Source organism: Cervus elaphus, chromosome 18 (genome assembly GCF_910594005.1).
Source record: "Cervus elaphus chromosome 18, mCerEla1.1, whole genome shotgun sequence".
NCBI lineage: Eukaryota > Metazoa > Chordata > Mammalia > Artiodactyla > Cervidae > Cervus > Cervus elaphus.
This window is the reverse complement of record NC_057832.1, coordinates 19,576,966-19,590,511: the sequence shown is the minus strand read 5'-3', so window position 1 is coordinate 19,590,511 and position 13,546 is coordinate 19,576,966. Positions and strand designations below refer to the sequence as shown.

Sequence of the window (13,546 nt, the reverse complement as noted above, 5' to 3'; positions counted from 1 at the left end):
AAGTGGGTTTTATTCCATCTTGTGAATATTTGCTCCCCTGCTCTGCAGTAATGTAACATTTTCTACCAGTGATGAAGAATTGCCTCATGGTAATTTAAGGCAGAGTACTGTAGGATCAAACAACCCAAAAGGTTGTTAAACTCACCAGACTGAGTGGAATCTCAAGTTTATGGTGTTTCTCTTAGCCAACTCTCTTCTGGTGATGGTGGCAATCTAATTACCTTGAGAACCCAGGATCATATCGAGGTAGAAATTTTTAGGCAGCTAGTGTAGGGCTGGGACCTTGGTTCTTTTTTAAATTTCAAATTTTTCTCCCATACAAATATCTTGCTTCATTAACCTAAAGTTATACAGTTGTTTCAGTTTCCAGGCATTCAGAGAAATACCTCCCTAATCTAGTAGGTAATAAAACATCCAGACCCAAGACAGGACAATCGTTAACTGCTGTCCAACTTATCAAGAAGAAAAGCACCAGGTAGACCTTTAACTTTTACCCCATGCATCTGGTCCTTGAACAATGGCCTGGGGTCATTAGAAAGGGTCATGGGAGGGCAAGTCAATGTCTAAGAAAAAGTCAAGGACTTGGGGATCAAAAAAAAAAAAGCAAGTTACAAAAAAATTTTTTTAAAAAATCTCAAACTAGACATAGTTGCCTTAAAACGATTGGTTAGAAATTACATATATGTCAGCGACCCAAGTCAACCAAAAACAAACAGATCAATACTGATAAAGATACAAACTGCTGTAACTCCTGCCTTTGGGGCACTTCACCCTATCTCAGTGTCTGTCCTGAGAGCTTTGTACTTCTCACTTCTCTAAAATAAATCCTGCATGTTTACTACCATGAGTGTCTGCTTGATCGTAAATTTCATTCTTTGACTCTGTGAACAAGAACTTGGATTCCCATTTCAACATCAGGTCTGGAATCAGCAAATTGGCCAGGCTAAGTATCCAGTTCCTTGCCAGAGACCCTTGTGGTAATTAGCCTGGAAGTAGGAGAGCTTACTCACGAAGTCTTTCTAGATTCTGGTTAGGCTCATTTCAGAGAAATAAAGTTGCCAGCAGGAAACTCTGTATAAATCTAACGTTGTTAAAAACAACTGTTTTGGAAAGGAAGGAAATTAAGCTAGCCCTTTTGTTTGTTTGTTTGCAAACAAAGAATATTAACCGCCTGTGACTTTGTGGGTAACTTTACTGGTTTACTCAGCCTTAAGCTTTGCAGACTTCTCTTTGGTTTTCAGGCAAACCAAATGCCAGGCAAGAGAATGGAGGAAGAGTTCTAGGTAGAGACCTGACGTTCCTCTGAAGGCCCTCAAGTGAGACTTGTATGCAGCTGGCAGTCTGTCTGGGAAGCTGATGTGGTGTGGGTGAGCCATGTGTCCGTGAGTGCAGGAGTCTGTGGGTGTGATTTCATTGGGTGGGGGGAAGGGGGTGGAGGACCACTTCCTCTCTGACCTCAGTCGGATCCTCTGAGATTCAAACATGAGTGGTCAACCAAAGCCTTGTGGTTTTGCTAGAAGTCCATTTGCATGAAAAACTAAGGACACTTCCTGGGCAGAGCTGATCAGGCAGGTACTTCGGGCGTAGTAACAACAACAACAACAAAAAAAACAACAAACAGAAAACCTCAAACAAGAGCAAACAACTTTCTTTATAAAAGGGCAGAGGTGCTTCTGAATACAGCACAGATACTAAATTTGTACTTGACTCTCAGCATATGTCCTGAGTGTCTAAGTACAACTTGTGGAAGGAGGGCTCCAGAGTCTGTCCTTGCCCTGGCACATGCTTTCAAATAAAAAGGGGGCCCGGGAAGGAGAGGTCCATTCAATCCTGCAACTTTGATCCCCAGCCCAAGTAAGGTCACTTAAAAACACATATATGGGGGGAAGCGTGGGTGGGTGTGATGATTTGGAGATTGGGATTGACATGTATACACTACCATAAGTAAAATAGATAGCTAATGGGAACCAGCTATGTACCACAGGGAGTTCAGCTCTGTGCTCTGCGATGTCATAGACGATAGGATAGGAGGATTGCAGGGTAGGAGGGAGGGTCCAAGGGGGAGGGGATATATGTATACATATAGATGATTCACTTTGTTGTACCACAGAAATTAACACAACATTGTAAAGCAACTATCAGTTCAGTTCAGTTGCTCAGTTGTGTCCGACCCTTTGTAACCCCCACGGACTGCAGCACGCCAGGCTTCCCTGTCCATCACCAACTCCCAGAGCTTGGTCAAACTCATGGCCATCAAGTTGTTGATGCCATCCAACCATCTCATCCTCTGCCATCCCCTTCTCCTCCTGCCTTCAATCTGTCCCAGCATCAGGGTCTTTCCCAACGAGTCAGTACTTTGAATCAGGTGGCCTAAGTATTGGAGTTTCAGCATCAGCATCAGTCCTCCCAATGAATATTCAGGACTGATTTCCTTCAGGATTGACTGGTTTGATCTCCTTGCAGTCCAAGGGACTCCCAAGAGTTTTCTCCAACACCACAGTTCAAAAGCAACATTTTTCAGCACTCAGCTTTCTTTATAGTCCAACTCTTACATCCATACACGACTACTGGAAAAGCCATAGCTTTGACTAGACGGACCTTTGTTGGCAAAGTAACGTCTCTCCTTTTTTTAATATGCTGTCTAGACTGGTCATAACTTTTCTTGCAAGGAGTAAGTGTGTCTTTTAATTTCATGGCTGCAGTCACCATCTGCTGTGATTTTGGAGCCCAAGAAAATAAAGTTGACACTGTTTCCATGGTTTCCCCATCTATTTGCCATGAAGTGATGGGACCAGATGCCATGATCTTAGTTTTCTGAATGTTGAGTTTTAAGCTAACTTTTTCACTCTCCTCTTTCACTTTCATCAAGAGGCTCTTTAGTTCTTCACTTTCTGCCATAAGGGTGGTGTTGACTGCGTGTCTGAGGTATTGATATTTCTCCCGGCAATCTTGACTCCAGCTTGTGCTTCATCCAGCCTGGCATTTCACATGATGTACTCTGCACATAGGGTTTCCCTTGTGGCTTAGATGGTAAACCATCTGCCTGCAATGTGGGAGACCCAGGTTCATTCCCTGGGTCAGGAAGATCCCCTGGAGAAGGAAAGGCAACTACTCCAGTACTCTTGCCTGAAAAATTCCACGGACTGAGCAGCCTGGTAGGCTACAGTCCATGGGGTCGCAGAGTCGGACACGACTGAGTGACTTCACTTCACTTCACTCTGCATATAAGTTAAATAAGCAGGGTGACAATATACAGCCTTGATGTACTCCTTTCCCTATTTGGAACCAGTCTGTTGTTCCATGTCCAGTTCTAACTGTTGCTTCTTGACCTGCATACAGGTTTCTCAGGAGGCTGGTAAGGTGGTCTGGTATTCCCATCTCTTGAAGAATTTTCCACCATTTGTTGTGATCTACACAGTCAAAGTCTTTGGCATAAACAATAAAGCAGAAGTAGATATTTTTATGGAACTCTCTTGCTTTTTCGATGATCCAACAATGTTGGCAATTTGATCTCTGGTTCCTCTGCATTTTCTAAATCCAGCTTGAACACCTGGAAGTTCATGGTTCACGTACTGTTGAAGCCTGGCTTGGAGAATTCTGAGCATTATTGTGCTAGCATGTGAGATGAGTGCAATTGTGTGGTAGGTTGGACATTTTTTGGCTATACCCCTATTTTAAAAAAGAAACACATATATGATCTTATATTGCCATGGTTGCAGAAAAGGAAGAGAACTGTAAAAAGAGATACATGACAATAATGACAATATAAATTTGACTTAAAAATTGAGTTACTTTAGCCTTTATATCAAATTCAGAAAGATAAAAACTTTAGAACAGTGTCTAGGAAAAATTATCTTCTACCATGCTACTACTTCACCTCATCCCCTTTCTTCTTTGTTTCTTCATCATTGCTTACTCCCTGCCACTGGTCTTCTCCCACACACAGTTCCCAGTGATTCCAACCACACTTTCTTTTCTTAATTACATCATTTTAGTGGAGGCTTGGGTCACCTGCAGTCTTGGGGAAGCATGTAGATGAGCAGACATTCAGGGTGAGAATGAGACCTACCTTGGAAATAAAGTCCAGGAGGGCAGGGCTTTGTCTTAATTTTCACCATATCCCTTCATCCTGAAAACAGGGTGGGGGGTATAGTGAATAATGAATAAAACACAGGCAAGGTATATAAAGATTCCATTCTAATGCAATGCCAATGGCAACCAAGTCATTTCTCCTACTGGAGGTAATGACAACGTTTTCCGAGTTTGAAAAATATTTTTAATCCTTAATGAGTAAACCTCTTTGCAAAAATAGAAGAAAAAAAATGAATCAATAATACACCATTCTTATCCATTATTATACTTTTCTTATTCAGCATTTTATAATATGCATTTAAGATACATTTGTAATCAGAAAATTTTAGATAGGAAATATGGAACTTATTTTCAGAAGAACTAATCTCTTCAGGAGAACTAATCGCCTACAAGACATCAATGAAAACAAACCATCATGTTGCTTAAGTTTGAAATAATCTTTGATAATATAAGTCCCTACAAGAGACATTACTTTGTCAACAAAGGTCTGTCTAGTCAAGGCTATGGTTTTTCCAGTAGTCATGTATGGATGTGAGAGTTGGACTATAAAGAAAGCTGAGCGCCGAAGAATTGATGCTTTTGAACTGTGGTGTTGGAAAAGACTCTTGAGAGTCCCTTGGACTGCAAGGAGATCCAACCAGTCCATCCTAAAGGAGATCAGTCCTGGGTGTTCGTTGGAAGGACTGATGTTGAAGCTGAAACTCCAATACTTTGGCCACCTGATTCAAAGAGCTGACTCATTTGAAAAGACCCTGATGCTGGGAAAAGATTGAGGGCAGGAGGAGAAGGGGACGACAGAGGATGAGATAGTTGGATGGCATCACCGACTCAATGGACATGGGTCTGGGTGGACTCCAGGAGTTGGTGATGGACAGGGAGGCCTGGCGTGCTGCAGTCCTTGTTGTCGCAGAATCGGACACGACTGAGCGACAGAATAGAACTGAACTGAAACGCTCAAGTTTTCATCTGCATCATGTTAATCACATAAATAAGCGTAATCAACCTATCACGCTACAAAATTCATGTATATAATAGTGATTTTCCCATTTCATGTCGGTGTCTAGCAGCAACTCAGGGCCTCTGGCCGGGTGGCTGGAAGGCTCCCCCGAGTCCCGTTTCGCCCCCCGAAATACTCCCAGAAGGCGCTCACCGCGGTCTCCTGCTGCCCCCTGCCGGGACCCAGCGTCGGGCTATGAAAAGCTTTGCGCGGCCGCGGGGGAGGGGTGGTGCCAGAGGCGTGACGTCACCTGTATGCGCGGCCCGTCACCGGAAGTTATTTCTGTCCACTTCCGTCCTTCTGTTTCTCGCGAGACTGCAGAAGAGACAGGAAAGGGTTTTTCCCGTGCCCTGTTGTATTCCAGGTTGAGGTTGGTGACTCGCTGCTGCTGTGCTTTTTCTTTTTAGAGTCGGGTCTGGGTGGCTGTGATGTGTAACTGAGTCCCATTCCCGCTCAGCCCCTGGTTGACTTTCCTTGTGGGAGGACGAGGGACCGAAGAACCCGCGGAATGGAACTCGTAGAAATACCCGTAGAGTTTTTGAGTTACAGACCCGCGTAGGTTCGAAACTTGCTTCCACCAGCTAAGTCAAGCTAGTAAGGGAGCTCGGCGCTTTTTCTCATTTTGTAATTTTAGGAATAATGCCTACCTTTTAAGTAAGATGATGTTTGTGAATTACTTAGTTCTGGGTTTTGCTAATTATGCTCGTGATTCTGCTGCCTTTTCCCTTTATCCTCGGGCTTGTACTTAGCATTTTCTTCCCAATATCTCTGAGAGATGCTTAGTATGCTGAAAATTATGCATTTTACGAAAACATTATGCACTGTTAAGTGAGATTGATCTTTTTTCTGTATTACGGAGTCCTGACAACATTTTGTACCCCTTTCTTTATTTTTTCTGTTTCTAGGGACAACTATTTTTCCGCTTTTCTGGAGGAACGCAAAGTCCTCTGTCCTTAAGACAGATGAGGTGAGAAATGAATTTCTGTAAAGATCTTCAAACTTAGCTCTTTTTGTCGAAAGACTGACTGGAATGCAGTACCGTGTAACCAGAGATTACCCATTTCCATCCAAAGCCCCCTTGTCCGGGGAATTGTGGAGCAGAGGGGAACATAAACTCACTTTTATCCCTTAGACCTCACAAGTACAGAGGTTTTCCATGTATTTGTTAACTTTGGCTTTTAACGCTTGGAGTAATGGCTTTGGTAATTAAAAACGTCAATTTGAGAGACAGATGGAAATAACTTGGAATATTAATTATTTTTAAATTTATAGATTGAGTCAGTTGATACTACTTGCATTAGGCTGCTTAAATATTTATTCACCATACTAGGTGTCATAGGACTATTTTGAAGGGAGATTGGGTGCTAAAAGAGTAAAATAACATTGATATTTAGCAGGTGTAACTTTTTTTGTGTTGAAACCTGAAAAATAACTTCCCCCGTTTTTATCCCCTCTCCCCTTTTCATGTAAGTGATATTATCCTAGCCACACTCTTAAGAAATTTGCCACTTAGAATGCCTAGGACATGTTTTTTATTGTGTTAGATCTGCCTCTTTTTAAAGAGTAGGCTGTGTAATGTTATATTGATGTGTGTTAATCACTCAGTCTTGTGGGACTCTTTGTGACTTCATGTACTGTAGCCCACCAGGCTCCTCTGTCCATTGAATTCTCCAGGCAAGAATACTGGAGTTGGTAGCCATTCCCCTCTCCAGGGGATCTTCCCCACCCAGGGATTGAACCCAGGTCTCCTGCATTGCAGGCAGGTTTTTTACTCTCTGAGCCACCAGGGAAGCCTCATTGTAGTGACGTACCACTTTTTATTAAATCATTCTGCTCTTAGTGGCCATTTGGGTTCCTTCTTTTTTTACTCCCACAAACTATTATAATGCTCATCTTTTTTTTTTTTTTTCTGTGAAGTAACAAATGTGCATTCTTGTCCTTCATTTCCTTTGGATAATCTTCATGAAGTAGAAATGCTGGGTTGAAAGATACAATAGATGGTATCAAATTCCCTTCCAACAGTGATATTTAGAAGTCTTATGTCTTCCTATGTTTACCAATTGTTGATGTTAGTTACCATTGTTTTTAGGTTTAGCTGATCCTGCCCATACTATTGATATTGGGTGGGGGGGGAGCTCCAACTTTTTCATTTATAATATTGTAATCAAAACCAAATTTTTGTGGCCAGTTCAGTTTTTTCCTATTTAAATAGAAGACTTAATTTTAGGCTCCTTAGTAATGAATTACTATAAAACAAATGATTCACTTCACCTTGAAGTACTTGTTAAGTTAAAGAGTTGTGGGAAAATACTGTTTGAATGGAATCTTGTACTATGGATAGATTTAGGAGGATGGGCCTTTCTGAAAGACAGAGTGGCTTTAAAAACGCGGGAAGACAAGAATGGTCAAGGATGTCTAGGACCAGAGACTTAACAGGCAATGGTGTTTCATTGTGAGATTGCAAAATAGAAGAGCTAGCTAGAAAGGCCAGTCTGAAGATTTTACCTTCCAGGGGAGAGCTACAGAGGTGTCTAATAGGAAGTGAGGGACATGACCACATGTTTGTTTCATAAGTGTTCTGTGGGGGGCACTTTTGAGTGACTGATATTAGAGAAAGGAGTTAAGCGACTGATAATCTTGAGTGAGAGAATTAGCAAAGAGCAGAGAGATTGGATTTCAGAGATACTGAAGAAGACTCTGGGTTCGAGGACAAGAAAAAAAAGCAAAGCTTACTTTCACATCTTTTATTGTGAGAGTAATGGTGATTTCATTAATTAGAGGGGGGCTCGTTTGTTTGGGGGCTGGGAAAGATGCTCAGTTTGGTTTTGGACTTGTTAATTTGTGTGAAAGGTATGTCCACGGAGAATGAATTATACACAAAGACAAATCCACCTATAACAGATCCAGAAGTCTTAATTTCTTACTCTCTTGTTAAGATGTTTGGCATATATTTTTACTTTCAGTTTGTTGTCAGTAGAATTTCTTTTGAACTTACTGTGACTCATTCAGCTCTGTTTCTCAAGAGTAGAGTGTGGTCTAAAGGAGTAGTCTTAGACATTTTTGATCATATATAATCTTAATTTTAAAAAGGTCTATAAATATACCTTGAACATATGTATATTTACTGACTAGTTATATACATGTCTTATGGTACTGTTATTACTATATTGTATAATTACGAAACATGTAAAAAGTAGAAATTTTAAAAGGCCAAGACAAGTATAAATTAGAGCTTTACTGTTTTCTTCCTATATCCCATTGGATCGTCTCATACCCACTCTTTGGAAAGCACTGGTTTTATCTAGAGCTGTCAGTGTTCTGCCCCTTTATCCAGTAGAGGTCACCCTGAGCATCTGGAAGAGAGGAGGTTTTTGAGCTGGGTAAGGTAAAGCCTCATTCTTTAATTAGGAGGTTCTTACTTTTAAGTTTCTGTCTTCATGTATTTTTGGAAGATTATGTAGTTACAGAGTATATGTTATTATGAAGACATGAAGAATAATGAACTCAGGGTATAGGGCAGTCTTAAAACATGCTTTTGCTGTTTCCTGTTTACTTTGTGAGAATGTTACTTGAATCTATAGTTTTGGAATCTTTTCCTAATTCTTTGAGGATTAATGGATTATCTGAGTTATTAGAATGTTCCCAGCCAGTAGGCATAATCCAAGTTCTTGTTAAATTGGAGTATTTTAAAAGGACAGGCACAGAGGAACTTTTCTTTTATGGATTTTGAAAGCAGCATATCAAGCCCAGAGATAGTAGTAGTGAGTTGGAGCCATCTATCTCTATTCTTTGTTTTATGCTTAATTAGGAGAGAGGAGGAGGGAGAACCCTCTTTTAAGTACTAAGAGCCCATTGTAAGTAATTAGAAATTAAGAGTAGTTTGTCACAGCTATATAGTCTGAAAAGGAGAAAGTACTGGTAAAATATTATGTACAGCACTTTACAAAAAAGTGTTATGTATTGTATGACTCGGACCATAAGCAATTTAGGAGCATAAATCATCTGACAATTTGGATAGCAAGACAAAAACTTTTCTGTTGCTTTTCTGTTAAAATATTTCCTATAAACAGATATTTGTTTTAATAGGGACCTATGATTATTGTCATGTATAAGTTCATACATTTGATGTCCCATTTCTAAATGATCAGGAAAATGAGTTGTCAAGGTTTTAATCTCTTGATCAAAGTTATATGTATTGTGAAGCAGATGCAGAGAGCCCTGAGTTAGTCTTCTGTAAAATGGTGGTAAGGAGGAGGGCAAAAATAAGTTTTTAAATATGTACATCTCACTTCTCTGTATAATTCCACATGTCGTGGACCCTGTGTGTGAAATATCCCAACTGGGTCATAATGAAGTGAAAATCGGTTTGGAGTTGTTGGATTAACCCAACAACTGAGGGAGCGTTAGGGTAAATTGAGTGACATGGAGATTGGGATCAGGGCTGTTGACCAGAGATCCATGTAGGATAAGAATTAAGGATGGCTTTAAAGAATACCATGAACCTAGAAAAAGGTGTTTAGGGTGGAAATAACATAGTATGAAGTGTTGTTTTCAGGGCTAGATTTAAAGTTTGATAACCAAAAAGTGAGAGCAAGAGGCAAAGAAGGCTGGTATCTGTGGGCAAATGCAAGGCCAAGAATCTGGGAAGTTAGAAGACAAGGCAGAATTGAAAGCATCAGTTAGTAAAAATAAGTCAGAGCTTTGGAAAGCAGTTAGATAAAGCAGAGATGCCAAAGGGCAATTGGTTTTGGGTAGCCAGTGCAGGCAGGACCAAACAGTAAGTAAAGGCAAGAATAATTCTGGGGCAGTGTTGTTGCTGTGTGCTGCTTTTATTTGTGTTAAGACTAGAAGTGGCCCCTGGCCCACAGATAATCGGAAGTGGTGAGCCAGGGAGTGGGGGTGTGGTGGGGAGATTGTTATCACAGAATCAGGAGAGCTGGATCTCTAGTGTTTTCTTACAGAACTGACCACAATACAGGATCATGATAAAATCTGTTAGCTGTTTAACATGTGTGTTTGTGTAATACTGTATATATTGTTTTATACAGCATTCCATACGGTTTGGGCTACCTGACCATTATGGCGCCAGGAAACCTCTTGTATGTGAGAAGTAACTATCTCTTTGGTTCAAGATGTTGGATGATGCGATTTTCAACAGAAATCATCTTTAAATCAGTTTCATTTAGGCTTTTCGGTAAGAAATGTGATAACGCAGACAGTGAACCTTTGGAAAATGAGGAACTGCTGAATAACTTACTTACCATGGGAGTAGATGTTGACATGGCAAGGAAGCGACAGCCTGGAGTTTTTAACAGGACAGATACTAATGAGCAGGACCTGCAGACGTTCCTTCTGTCTAAAGGAGCCAGCAAAGAAGTGATTGCTAGCATCATATCAAGATACCCACGAGCCATGACTCGCACTCCTGAAAGTCTTGCAAATCGGTGGGATCTGTGGAGAAGAATTGTGACATCAGACCTTGAAATTGTAAATATTTTGGAACGTTCTCCTGAATCTTTTTTTCGGTCCAGTGACAACCTGAACTTAGAGAATAACATAAAGTTCCTCTACTCAGTTGGATTGACCCGTAAATACCTTTGTCGATTGTTGACCAATGCCCCACGTACCTTCTCCAATAGTCTTAATCTGAATAAACAGATGGTTGAATTTTTGCAAGAAGTCTGTTTGTCGTTGGGTCACAATGGTCCCACAGATTTTGTCAGGAAGATAATTTTTAAAAACCCTTTCATCTTAATTCAGAGCACCAAACGGATAAAAACTAATATTGAATTTTTACAGTCCACGTTCTGCTTGAATAACGAGGAGCTGCTTAGTCTGATATGTGGTCCAGGAGCTAAAATCCTAGACCTTTCCAGTGACTGTATGAGAAGAAGCTACAGAAATATCAAAGAAAAACTGATCTCTCTTGGGTGTACTGCGAAAGAGATACGGAAGTTTGTTTTAAGCTATCCAGATGTGATCTTCTTGGGAGAGAAGAAGTTTAATGATAAAATAGACTGCCTCATAGAAGAAAAAGTTAACATTTCACAAATAATTGAACATCCTAGGATTTTGGATTCAAGCATAAGTACTTTAAAGAGTCGAATCAAAGAATTGGTAAACATTGGCTATGACTTGAGTACATCAAACATCAGCCTTCTGTCTTGGAGTCAAAAAAGATATAATGCTAAATTGAAAAAGTTATATATTGAGCAGAACATTGTTCTGGAGAATTAAGCAAAAGTCAGTCTTCTAATGTAGTGATATTATTTCATTTTGAATTTGGACCTTTCAAAAAGGAGAGATTTGTGTTTTTAACCACATATACATATGTAATATGCCTTTGGATATTTTATTTTAAAGTTTCATAAAAACTCACTGTCAGTATATCCAAGTATATAGTCTTCCCAGCTACCTCTTCTGTAGTTCGAATTATTAATAGTACAACATCCGATTTTATGATATAGGCTGTGGATATTGTATTAATGGTCATTGCTGAGTGCTGTGGCAGAACAAAAGAAAATGCAAAATTAGCTTTTTTGGCTTCTGTTCCTGTTTAAAAATTGAGAGATTGATTTAGATAGTTCTGTTTCTTATCATGGTTTTGAATAGCAACTATTTCTCCTGTTATTCTATATATCTAATTATAGTTCATCTTCAAAATACAGTGTCAGTAGAAATAAGACAACACAGAGGAGGAATTCTTCATCCAAATTCTACATACTCCATTTAAATCATTAGTATGCCTCATGGCTCCTCCAGTTTAGGCTAAATTTCCTGTGGGTATATCCTGATTTCTTTGAAGATAGGGGCAACTGTGACAGGCAGAATAATAGTTAACCCAAAGATTTCAATGTCTTAATTCCCAGAACCTGTGGATATGTTTTGTTATATTACAAAAGGACTTTGCAGATATGATTTAAGAACCTTAATTTGAAGTCCTGGGTTGGGGAGGTTATCCTGGCTTATCTGGTTGGACCCAGTATAATCATAAGGGTCCTTGACAGTGAAGAGGGAGGTAAAAGGAGAGGTCAGAGTGATGTGATGGAAGAAGGACTTGCCCCACTGTTCCTGGCTTTGAAGGAGGAAGGGGGCAGGAACCAAGGAGTGCAGGTGGCCTCTCGGCAGTGGACGAGACGAGGAAGTGTCTCCCCTAGTGCTCAGAGAGGGAGGCTAAACTCAGGACTTTGAGTTTAGCCCAGTGAGACCCTTGTCAAACTTCAGACCTGCAGAACCAGGAGATAATAAACCTGTGTTGTTTTAAGCCACTGAGTTTGTGATAATTTGTTACAGCAACAAATAGACTAATGTAACAATTAAATAGATAATTTAGTAATTCAGGTGAAGAAGTATACCGTTTGTATCATATCTGTATTTCTTCCTCTTATACTTTTTTGGTCCACTTACCTTTCTGGAATGGCTAGTAAGTTACTGTTTGTAAATTCCTGTAAATACATGGATGAAAAACTAAATGTAAGTCTAAATAAAGGAATATTTTTGCTTAATGAATGTAGTTTAAAGAAATGATGGTTTTTGTTTATTTATAATTTGCTGGTGTTTCTACTAATATAAATAGAGAGTCAAAAGTTTCTAGAGGCATTAATTTCAAAAATGACACATATCTATCTGTATCTTGAAAACATTCCCGGTCTAGCTTTGCATAAATTGAAAGAGAAGGAACCAATTATATGACTGTAATTACTTTCAGTTTTTTCCAGAGGCATTTGTTTTCTAGATATGGATTTTGAATTAAGTAACACATGACACTTAACCTTTGAAGCATTTTTTTCTTTTAGTGAAATATAGTTGATTTGCAGTATTAAGTTTCATGATCACGGAATAATGATTCAATGTTATTTTTTTTCAGGTTATACTCCATTATAGATACAGATAAACACACACACCAAGATAATGGGTATAATGCCCTGTGTCAAGCCTTATTTTTTATCATTGATACGTCAGAAAGGTTATTGCCACCAGTGATAGTAACAAAATGCATGTTTTTTCAAGGCCATTTGTATGTAAATGATACTCAACTATTTCCAATAAACTATTTGATGGCAAACATGGCATAACTTAGAAAGCATGGACTTTAGAGACACTTTTTTAGAGAAATATATCTGGCACTATTCCTGATTAGCTCTGTAACTTTGTGTAAATGTTTTAATTTTACTGAACCTATTTTCTCATCTATAAGATGAGAAATGGACCTCCCAGAGTTAAGAATTAGGTGATATAGGGCCTCTAAGGTTTCTTGCACACAATAACTGTTTAGTGGTAGCCAGAATAAATAGTTACAGTAGCATTTTAAAGACATCATTCCCATATTACACAATTCAAAGTATGCAGCTTTTAAAAATATTCGTAGTGCTGTGCAATAATCACTGCAGTCTAACTTCAAAATGTGTTCATGCCCTTTAAAAAGAAATCCTATACACATTGGCACTCAATCCCCAT

General features: G+C 39.5%; 1 protein-coding gene across 2 annotated transcripts; it reads left to right on the top strand.

Annotated features, from left to right (window-relative positions):
* Positions 1 to 5,383: 5,383 nt before the first annotated feature.
* MTERF1 (mitochondrial transcription termination factor 1) lies at positions 5,384 to 12,594 on the top strand. 2 transcript variants are annotated; one of them, XM_043872234.1, is made up of 3 exons: positions 5,384 to 5,459; positions 5,995 to 6,056; positions 10,138 to 12,594. In XM_043872234.1, the coding sequence occupies exons 2-3, from the start codon at positions 6,052 to 6,054 to the stop codon at positions 11,324 to 11,326; spliced, it is 1,194 nt and encodes a 397-aa protein (XP_043728169.1). In that variant the 5' UTR covers positions 5,384 to 5,459; positions 5,995 to 6,051; the 3' UTR covers positions 11,327 to 12,594. The 2 variants fall into 2 exon arrangements, with proteins under 2 accessions (XP_043728169.1, XP_043728170.1); XM_043872235.1 differs by lacking the exon at positions 5,384 to 5,459 and adding an exon at positions 5,466 to 5,683.
* The last annotated feature ends 952 nt before the right edge of the window (positions 12,595 to 13,546 follow it).